This window comes from Eurytemora carolleeae, unplaced genomic scaffold, assembly GCF_000591075.1.
Source record: "Eurytemora carolleeae unplaced genomic scaffold, Eaff_2.0 scaffold755, whole genome shotgun sequence".
Taxonomy (NCBI): Eukaryota; Metazoa; Arthropoda; class Copepoda; order Calanoida; family Temoridae; genus Eurytemora; species Eurytemora carolleeae.
In genome coordinates this window covers 150,286-161,603 of record NW_019396643.1, presented here as the reverse complement: position 1 = coordinate 161,603, position 11,318 = coordinate 150,286, and the positions used below count along the sequence as shown (strand labels likewise).

The window sequence follows — 11,318 nt, the reverse complement described above, 5'->3', positions numbered from 1 at the left end:
ATATATAGACCAGGAACGCCCAACTCAGATATACGCCTCCCCACCCACCTACCTTGTACAATTAATATTAAACTGAAAAAACTTTTAAATAAACAGGCGGAGTCAACAAAAAAAAGTGTGATTAGTGTGGTTCCACTTCAAAACTATTTTTTCATGAAATTCTAATGTATGGTATTTTTCCTGTCTGTTTAAGAAATTTTATCATTTATTGTAACAATATTGCCCCAAAAAAAATCCGAGAAACATTTTTTCGTCAAAATAAACAGAGCCAAAAAACAAAAATCCTAAAATTTCAGAACATTTTTAAATACCTAAAACTTTGAATTCTAGTGCTGGATACAGGGTTATAATATTTCCTATCCATGAATGTACTCCGGGTATACAAGAACAGTGCTAGGTTGAAATACTGTGGTATACTGGTACACTAGAGAATTCCTCTGGGAGAGGGTTATAATAATATATGCATCAAATATATCAACACTAGACACTACAAGTAAATATATATTATCAAAAAGAAAATAGAACTTTTTCGTTCCATCTCGGGTTTTTAGGTAAAATAAAAAAAAGTAAACATGGTTAACCCCACGTTTCTCCCTTTCAAATAATTGTTGAATCTTATTCTCTTAATGAATATGTTCTACTTTATTTTAATTGTAAAGAAATATTAAATCATTGGGTTGTTGAATGCTTATTGGAGTATTATTTAAGTTTTAAATTAAATAAACAATCTCTTTGAACTAAAAGGGGATGTTGGGTTTCTAATAAATTAAATGCAACCTGTACATACATAAAGTACATTGCTGAATTTGCTTACATTTAAATGTTTTGTTGTTAATAAAGACTGAAACCATATTTTTTATTTCTCTAATCTCTTAATTGTCTTCATCTTAATTTTCGTATCACTTAATTCTCTCATTTCCTAATTCTCTTATATCTTGATTCTTTTCTTTCATAATTCGCGTATCGCTTAATTCTCTTATCTCTTCATTCTTTTCTTTCTAAATTCTTGTATCTCTAAATTCTCGCATCTCTTCATTCTTTTCTTTCTTAATTCGCGTATCGCTTAATTCTCGTATCTCCTAATTCTCTTATCTCTTCATTCTCTGATCTCAATGTTAAATATGATAAAACCTACATTTTAAGGCAGATCTCAGGACAACATGGTTCAGGACCATTATGGATCATTGGATCAGTAACAACGCTACTCTGATGAGTAAATGTCAAGCTTCGAGACTTCTCACCTAAAATGAAAAGAAAGAGTTGAGTCTTGATAGGGTTGGTTCGAAGTAAATATGGAATAAAACTAGAAGTTGAACCAGAGCTAGACATGAATCCTTAAAAGTAAATTATCCTTGAGGACAAGAATATAGAAAACTCCCCAGAGATGAAGGTTTGGATAAGACGAGTTAAATGACTCCAAGTACCCTGTAAGACTTGTAATTTTACATAAAAATTCAATCTTTTCAGAATACATGAAAAAACACACCATGGGATACCGTGGTACATGCAAACCAGAAGACAGATAATTTACTCACATTATAAGTACATTATACATACATTAGAATACAGTGTTTACACACCAGAATACATTATAAATACACCAGAACACGGTTGCTTAACACCAGAAATTAAAAATGCACCAGAACGCGTTTGATTCATACCAAAATACGTTATAAATACAACAGAACACGGCTGATTCACACTACTATAAATACACCAGAACAATACTGCTACACACTAAAAGACTACATAATATATACACCAGAATACAAAACAAATGATGTATTTGAACTCACATAAAACGTTGATATCCCGTTCTGACATTGATCTGATATTGAGTTCTGCTTCCACTAAACTACCCTCACCATCATCCTCTTCTCCTAGATACAGAATACTGTAAATATTTACTTTCTAAGAGGAGAGAAAAAGAAAGGGGAAGGAAAAACTTTGTTCGTTCCACTTTCCAGTTCAACATTTTAAAAAGAAATCCTCTAGACCAAAAGCCTGAATTGAAGTTTTTTATTTTTTTTTATTTTCCTTGTTTTCAAAACTGTATTATGTTAAGGTTTGCTTTTATTAAACCTAGCGATATTTTTATCTCAAAAAAAGGATAAACCATCAAAAAACGATTGGCACAACAGGTTCGTTTTTGCAACGTTTTTGCATCATTTTTTGCATATATCCTCGGTCAGTAGTGTTAAAAAAAATGTTTAATATAAAAATTGGAAAAATTCTTACTATTTCAAATTTTGACCATAAATAAAAACATAGACAAAAAACGACAAAAAAACGAACCAACTGAAGGCACATCACTACTTATAGAATAAAAAAAGAATGAAATATATGAAAGTAGTTTTCTATAATTTTTGATTGAGTAAAATAAATGTTTGAAGAAAGTTGAACAAAGAACTGAATCGATTTCAGGAAGGATTAGACTTAAATAAAGGTTGGAAAAATTATAGAGGATAGGAAGGGAGATATGGGGTATGAAGTGGAGGGAGTGATACTAGGGAGGGAGGAATAGGAAAAAGGAAGGGGGAAATAGGTTGGAAGGAGGCGGGATATGAGGAGTAGGTGAAAAGGGTTGTATGAGAAACAATGATAAAGGGAGGGAGGAGTTGGTGTGAAGGATGTGGGGTATAAGGAGTAGGGGAGATGGGGTGCATTATGAGTAGGGAAAGGGAGGGCTGCGTCAAGGGTAAGAAAGCGCACTTTCACAGTCCTCCCTGAGGAGAAGGAAGAAGGAGTGTTTGAGAAATAGGGGAAGGGAGGGAGAAGTGGGGAAGGAAATAGTGGGGTACACGGAGTAATAAGGGGGTTATGAGCAGTATGGGGGGGGGCATGAGGAAAAAAGGAGAGAGAAGAAAAAAAGCGGGTTTGAGTGGTAAGAGGGGGTGGTTGAGTTTCCTGAATCCTACATATTTTCAATAAGAAGAGTAAGCTGAATACCGAACAATGTCCACTGACCCGGGATTAACAAGAAATTCTATTGAAAATTTAACCAAATGGTGGAGAAAATATTGAAAATAAAAATCAAACCCAGAATTCCAAGATTATCTAAGAAAACGGCATAGCATAAAAACGTAAAATCATCAAGGTTTGTGAGATAAATTTGTTTTCTCTGGAAAAATAAGAATTAGGTGATTTTATATCGTAATTATTTTATTTTTATATATTTTTTGTTCACCTGGTTCTTTGAAGTTCCTGTAACCATCAATTTCTGGCAGATTTCCTGTTTTTAACTCTTCATCCTGTACAATAGGTAAACTTACATAAACATTACCATTTGTGTACGTGTACATAAATATTTACACTTTATGTAATTTTAAATAAACATACATCTACATGTACATGATAGGAACACCACATTACAACAATCTTTTTTGTATTTGTTATTGTTATAAAGCAAATAATTTTTTTGGTTGGAAAACCAGCTTAAATCGAATGGTTCTGTGTAAATTGCACAATTGATGTTTTTCATATTCATGAAACTATTTAAAATCATAACTTCAGTCTAACAATAGTTTACTTATTTATTATTTTTACTTATTTATACTTATTTACTTACGTATAGTTTTACGGGTCTCTCTGTACAGTGTACATAAAGTTTACATTGTATCAATATTGTACAATATAGATACACTGTACATAAAGTTTACATTATATCAATATTGTACTACATAGATACATTGTACAATGTACATAAAGTTTATAATGTATCAACATTGCACAATGTAGATACATTGTACATAAAGTTTATATTGTATCAATATTGTACAATATAGATACATTGTACAATGTACATAAAGTTTACATTATATCAATATTGTACATTATAGATTCACTGTACAATGTACATAAAGTTTACATTGTATCAACATTGTACAATGTAGATACATTTTACAATGTACATAAATTTTACATTGTATCAATATTGTACAATATAGATACATTGTACAATGTACATAAAGTTTACATTGTATCAATATTGCACAATATAGATACATTGTACAATGTACATGAAGTTTACATTGTACAATGTACTTGAAGTTTACATTATATCAATATTGTACAATATAGATACATTGTACAATGTACATAAAGTTTATATTGTATCAATATTGTACAATGTAGATACAATGTACAATGTACATAAAGTTTATATTGTATCAACATTGTACAATGTAGATACAATGTACAATGAAGATACAGTGTACACATTTATTAAATTGATAGTCGTTTTAACCCTTCAACTTTCTGACACAGCAAAATCTAGATGTCATACAATTTCTCTTAACCCTAAACAGGCTGGGGGGGGGAGGCGTTTGGCCCCCCCCCCCTGTAGTTTTTTTGTCCTAGCTTTCTCATGTACAAGGCGGAAAATAGTCCAGTCTGTGAAAAAAATCTAAAATAGCCCATAACTTTTGTGACTAAAGCTACAGATCTAAAAACTATTTTTTTAAAAAGCCCTTGAAAAATGCATGTAGAAACCTGTGTTAAAAAAAAATATTTTTTTTCTTTTTTTGACCTTTTTTCCACCCTCAATATATTAAAGTTATCGGTCTAATTTTTTTCTTTGAGCTCGCCATGAAAAATTGGGCTATGATGAACATGCATTTCAACCCTATACCTATTCTCTAAGGCCTTTTTCTAGGGGGAGGGGCGCCAAACGCCCCCCCCCCCACAGGCTATACATAGATTCAGACCCCCCAGCCTGTATAGGGTTAAAAGAGGACACGGCGGGGAGGGAAGGGGGGGTCCGGGTACCCTTCCCGGGCAGAGAAGTTGATATAAGGTATTTGAAACCAGATACTCATTACTCTCTAGTAGATAAATATAATGAAAATAAAACATCAATTAATTCTAACTTTAAATCATCTCTATATTTAGATAAGCCTCATTACAAAACAAGTTTACAAATTACGGTTTTTTTTTGGTAAAAAGCAACATCACCAACTAATGTGGCATCTTTATCTTTTACAACAGATTTAATTTTTTAAAATAAATTTTAAAATAAAAATTCTGATTGTGTAAACAGTGTTAGTCCGACATTTTATGTGCCCTTGGATAAATATCTTAGCTAAGTTTGAATAACTTTATATGTTTACTAACTTATTGTATTGCAGATCTTTCAGAATTTACCTTGTTTGCAAGTTCAGGTTCAGAAGAAAACTTGATTCCGTTCTGAGAAAGAAGAGAACCATTGGATGCAAATTTCGTCCCGCTCTCTAGGGAGGGTAGTCCGACCTAAACAATCTATTTATAGTAATCCGACCTATACTTCAGGGATGATAGTCCGACCCAACAAATATATAGACCAGGAACGCCCAACTCAGATATACGCAAATTGTGTACTGTACACTGTGGGAGGAATGTAAACAAATCCAGTGCCCCCACAGCAGTTGAAGAGAAAGGATTAAACACTGATAAACAGAGTGATGTTACAGTCAAAAACAAAAGAAACTAGTTAATATATTAAGTTAGTGCGGATGCAAATTAATTATTTAAATATGATTTTTGGATTTCAGATCAATATGGAAAATTTATTCGTGCTCAGTGAGATTTGTTCAACTATAAAGGAGAAGCAAGGTAAAAAGATTCCCACTTATCCTTGTTTCCGAGGTTTAACTTTCTTTTAAGATTTAAACCTTTCCTCTCTATGTTTACATCCTTCCTCCCAAGGTTTACATCCTTCCTCCCAAGGTTTACATCCTTCCTCCCAAGGTTTAACCTCTTCCTGCCGATGTTTGTATCCTTCCTCCCAAGTTTTACATCCTTCCTCCCAAGGTTTAAACCATTCCTGCCGATGTTTGTATCCTTCCTCCCAAGGTTTAATATGTTTTGCCCCTGAATTCTTTGTTTTGATCGCCTCCCACTGCAGTACACAAATTTGACGCATTAGATATGGCGGTTCCTGGTCTATATATTTCTTGGTCCGACCTAAACAATTTATAGTAATCCATCCTTTTCTATAATCCAGGGAGGGTAGTCCGACAACCGACCTATGCAATCTATATATTAATCTGTCCTACTCTCCAGGAAGGGTATTTCGACCATTTCAATCTATAGTAATCCGTCCTACTCTCCAGGGAGGGTAGTCCGACCTATAGGTAGTCCGACCTATAAAATCTATAAGAATTCTTCCCACTAACTAGATAGGATTCCGACCATTACCATTTATGTTAAATTAATTATCATTTTAAAAAGTTAGCGGTGACAATTGTACTTCTATCTTTATCATTATTCCAAAGTTTGAATCAAGTTTAAGAATTCCTTGGCGACCTAGAGATATCTCTGGAATAAAGTTTTCAGACGTCATTCAAAGCTTTATCATTTCCGCCCTCGGTATATTCAGAAACTTATCTAAGCCAATAATACAGTTAGAATCAAATATCCAGATATAAATCCTTAACAGGGGAGTAAAGAATAATGGAAACGCTGAGTTCCTTTCTTAAAGGGATTGTAGTTTTAATTTTAAGTGAAACTCTAAATACCCAACGTAAATGTATTAACTCTACACTTAAAAAGCTGTTTGTCAGTAGTTTTCTATCTTGATAAGTTTTACTGTATCTGTAGTATAGAATACAATCTGAGCTGAAAACTATAGAATGGTGGATATCGAGATTAATGGGTGATCCTCTCTTTTTCATAATATCGAGACTAATCTAATCTTGTACTTGTATCCTGAAAAGTGTATAAAATTCAACCAATCAGAGTCGCGTATATGAAGCCGATAAATTTGAAATTTTACGCGCCATTTAAGATTTATATACAGAAACGGGAGGGCTCTCTAATTTTGAAAAACCGGTTTTTAATTTTTCTCTACTATATCCAAGAAAGAACGGTTTAAGAAAAAAATCAAAAGTGTGTCCATTGGATACTCAGATTAAGTGATCGGGATTAAGGATATCTCATTCTAAAGTTGTCAGCTCTGATCACTTTTATGGAAACCATTTATCTGTGATCTGATAAATATTAAAAGAGTACTGTTGTGTATCGGACATACCAATCAATTTTTATATAAATGGAGGGTCTCTTGAAATTACATTTACATTCCCTTGGATGGGGGGGGGGGGGGGGGAGTCTAATATTTGTTTTCATATTTCACAGTTTTATGGGCATCACTTTATAGTTTACTAGCTTGGGAACCCAGCCCTGCCAAGGTTACTGAAAGTTACTTCCGCCGTTTAACCGCACTTGAACGGTTTTACCAGGAACATTCCCGTGGGCCTCCCGAGTTCCCAAATCAAAATTGAGTCAAATCGGTCCGTGGGTTTTTGAGTTATGATCAGACAAATAAACAGACAGACAAACAGAGATTACAACTAGGTATATATAGGTTAACTTACTTTAACTCTTAAAGCCGACTGTTTAGCTCTAATTTTGGCTTTGAACCGATCTAATTTCTCCGTAACCACAGATTTCTCCTCTGTTTGAACCTCCTAGAATTACAGAAGAGATTGAAAACTTTCTTTAAACTAACAAATATTCATTTAAACCGTGTCAACGACCAACCCTCATATTTTTATACGGGTTGTGTGTGTGAACACTGTACATTAAACGTACAGTACAGTACAGTACAGTACAGTACAGTACAGTACAGTACAGTACAGTACAGTACAGTACAGTACAGTACAGTACATTACATTACAGTACAGTACAGTACAGTACAGTACAGTACAGTACAGTACAGTACAGTATAGTAGATATATTGGTACAATCGAAAAATATTTATCGTCTCTGAAATTCTACAAAGAAAAAGAACACTCGCCACTAACTCTATCATTCTATTCCCCATATCTCTGCAACCTGATTATAAAATCATTTCATAATTCAAACTTGGATTAAATTATCTTTGAAATTTCTTGGTTTAAAATATCCAATGTCTCCATTATCAGGTTGCAATGATATTGGGAATACGGCGATTGTTCAGTTCCACAAGTTTCACTGATACTCCTCCTCTCCATTAGTGTTAGATTAAAAATGTCCTTAAATGTCATTAAATTAGAAGAGAAATGTCGATTTTTCTTTTTCTAATTCACTTAAAGAGTAATTTCACTCTCTAAGTTTCCTAAAATTACTTATTCTTTTCTCAAACAACAAGATTATAGTCGAAAATAACATTTTTTTGCAGATTTCTTTCTCATGCATTGCCTTTTTATTTTTAATTTCTGTTTCAAAACTTTTTTTCTAGGTCTAAAGTTTATAACTTAATGTGTTTTTTTTACAAATTATTTCTGTTTTCAAAGAATCCAATTCTTTTTTATTTCTCTTATTCCAAACCTTTTAATTCTTTTTCTTATTCTACTTAAAGATGTTATACCTCTTTCCTAGATTTAAGTTCCTCGCAATTGAAACTATTAAGGAGGAGAGCAAGGAAGAGGTTTAGAACCATAAAGTTACCCATAACAAGGGCAGGGAGGAATATTGCCAAGCAGGACTCAGGAGCACCCTAGATATAGCAGGGGTTTAAACACTGCCTGGAGACAAAATGAAAGTAAAAAATCTTGATATTTTATCAACGAATTAAAATACTAAGACCATAGATTAAATACAATAACAGATAGGACGCTAGATGTTGTCTTTTCGAGATTTAGTTGTTCGTTCATAATAACCCTGAGGCAGAATCCCCAAAGAAGTTACGGGCGGTCGGCGTAGAACAGGCTCTCTCTATGTAGAAAGCTAGAGAGCCCGTTCTATGACTAAGACTATTCTAAAACTAAGACTGTTCTATGACTAAGACTTTTTTATGACTAAGACAATTCTATGACTAAGACTGTTCTATAACTAAGACTGTTCTATGACTAAGACTGTTCTATGACTAAGACTGTTCTATGACTAAGACTATTCTATAACTAAGACTGTTCTATGACTAAGACTATTCTATTATAACTAGCTAGCATCTCTTATTAGAGAGCTATTGAGAAGAACAAAAATATTTTGAATTTGTAGTTTGTAACCAAGAAAAATAGCTTTCTCCAACTTGTGTGTAAAATCCAAAATCAGAGGAGGTGTGACGTCACCAAGTCGTACCAATAATGTTGTATAAATTTAACCTTCCCCTGTGGTCTAGTGGAGTGTGTAAAGGATGGAAATAATACAAAAACCATGAACTGACCAAGTTTTGAGTAATTTTGCGTACCCATTATTTTAAATAGATTAAAGGTGGCGTGAAGCCTAAGGAATTTTTATGAATTTATATATTTCCCCAAATATTTTGAATATAGTGGAAGAAGAAAACAAGGTTTTTGCACAACAAGTTTGCTTTAAATTAAAAAGAGAATTTGCATAATTAAGTAAAACAAACAATCCTAAACAACCTGAAATTGTTTAGAAGTTTGCCCTAACGGGACTAGAAAGCACCACTTGTTGACTTTTACATAGTTTTTATATTCGTTAAATTTTCATATTTTCATGATTTCTACTTCATACTTACAACTTTAGCTTCTACTCGCATACAATCCCACAGAGGTTCTATCCATTCTCCACACAGAATACGGAAAATCATCATAAAAGAATGAAAGAAATCCGTGAAATTCCATCTGAAATATTGTAATATTATGTACATTGCCCCTGATTTATTTCATGTACCGGGCCGAATTTTGACCAGTTAGAGCAAGGTGTACATTAAAAGTACAGACGGTATGCCAATGAATGATCCCCTTCTAGTGAAATTAATGTGTTGCTCATCGATAAAAATGTACAAAGTTACCCTCTAAGAATAAGTGGAGAACTATCTATAAACCCCACGTTTAAAGTCGAAATACAATTTTCGGTTAACCCCCTGTGCAAGTGTGCAGTAGGGAGAAATGATTTTCAATGGTTTGAGTGAAAAATGGAAAAATTGATATTATCAACAGGAAAGTTTTGCCCTATTTTATACCTGAACCAGTCATCGTAATTGTTAGTGACCCTCCATATTAAAAAAGGGCATGTCAGATTTACAACAGTACCCTTAAAACCTTAATCTGATTTGTGACGTTGTTTTTTCTGACTTAAAAGTGTTTAATTTTGATAATTATTCAATGCTTCTAAATAAAAAGAGATACTCAAGTACTTTTGTACAGAGAAACCACAAATGAAAATAGAGAGTTTTCAAAACCAAAAAATTAATATCTAATTCATACTTTTTCAGAAAATTTTTTTGTACCATGAACCTGACATGCCCACTCTATCAAAGGAGGCTCTTTGGTCTTTTTGTTTTTTGATCCCAAATTAAGTGAGATAAGGGAGTTTTGAGGAGCGAAAGTGGGGATTAATAAATACCCCTGTATACCTGGGAATGGGATCAGGAGCAAAGTTTTCAACACTATAATCCTTCCCAAAGAGCTGCATCCCTAGGACTGCGAAGATGTAGATGACGATTAGGAGGATGAAGGTCAGGTTTCCCAGGGCCCCCAGGGTAGAGATAATAATACTCAGGAGAACCTTCATTGTAGTCCAGGACTGCGCTAGCTTTAGAACTCTCATCTAAATAATAAACTCTTTTATCCTTTACTAGGCTTTTAGGGCGCTTCGCGCCCATCTTCTATTTAAATTGTGAACATGCTCTTTTTGTTTACATTTTTAAACAAACAAAAGAAGAAAAAAATTTTGCGGATTTTAAAAAAAATTCGCGGATTTTCAAGAATTGAATTTTTTTTTACAAAATTAAAAACCTTTAAAACAAATTTTTTTAAATTTTTATCATTCATAAACCTTCCTTGTGGTCACGTGATGTCCCACAAAAAATTTGGGCCCGATCGGTTCAGCCGTTTTGACGTTTATTGGATACAAACAGACAGACAAACAAACAGACAAGCCAAATTTATATATAGATTTATAAAGTAACGTGTTCGCTTTACAACGCAACACCGCCCTTTAAACTTTTATCTAAACAGCAATGGAAAAATATCGACGTTTTTCCTCCATAAAAAATCATAATTACTAATAATCCATTTTTATTGAAAAACGAGGATATCTTTTTCCTAAGACAAAGATTTAAAGGCTAACGTTGTGAGTCTGGCCTTCCCTTCTTTAACGGAATGTCTCTTGAAATTAAGTTAAGAAAATATCATCTATAAAAATAAAACTTTCATTTTTTTTATATAGGATGTAAAAATGAAGAATAAGAGTATAACTTGGAACTATTTATGGCGAAAGTGAAACTCAATATTTTATACGTAAATTGATGCAAAAACTAAACTTAAAAATAGGAACTTAAACAAAAGAACTAATTACCAGCCACAAACTCTAGTTTTCTAATCCTCGTATCTTTGCAACCTTGATATTTATTCGATATCCGTTTGAAGCATCAAAGGTTTACACCAAAAGTTATA

General features: G+C 33.2%; 1 protein-coding gene across 1 annotated transcript in view; it reads right to left on the bottom strand.

The window, feature by feature from the left end:
• LOC111706769 (sodium channel protein 60E) overlaps window positions 1-11,318 on the bottom strand; it is a gene marked incomplete at its 3' end in the record, with an annotated part of 89,511 nt that overhangs the window by 5,244 nt on the left and 72,949 nt on the right. The window contains exons 26-33 of the mRNA XM_023479705.1: window positions 10,277-10,470; window positions 9,437-9,542; window positions 8,324-8,452; window positions 7,350-7,442; window positions 5,143-5,247; window positions 3,188-3,251; window positions 1,797-1,880; window positions 1,136-1,241 (exon numbers count right to left, since the gene is read on the bottom strand). Of these exons, the coding sequence (XP_023335473.1) occupies window positions 1,136-1,241; window positions 1,797-1,880; window positions 3,188-3,251; window positions 5,143-5,247; window positions 7,350-7,442; window positions 8,324-8,452; window positions 9,437-9,542; window positions 10,277-10,470 (881 nt within the window). The remainder of the gene's footprint in view (window positions 1-1,135; window positions 1,242-1,796; window positions 1,881-3,187; window positions 3,252-5,142; window positions 5,248-7,349; window positions 7,443-8,323; window positions 8,453-9,436; window positions 9,543-10,276; window positions 10,471-11,318) is intronic.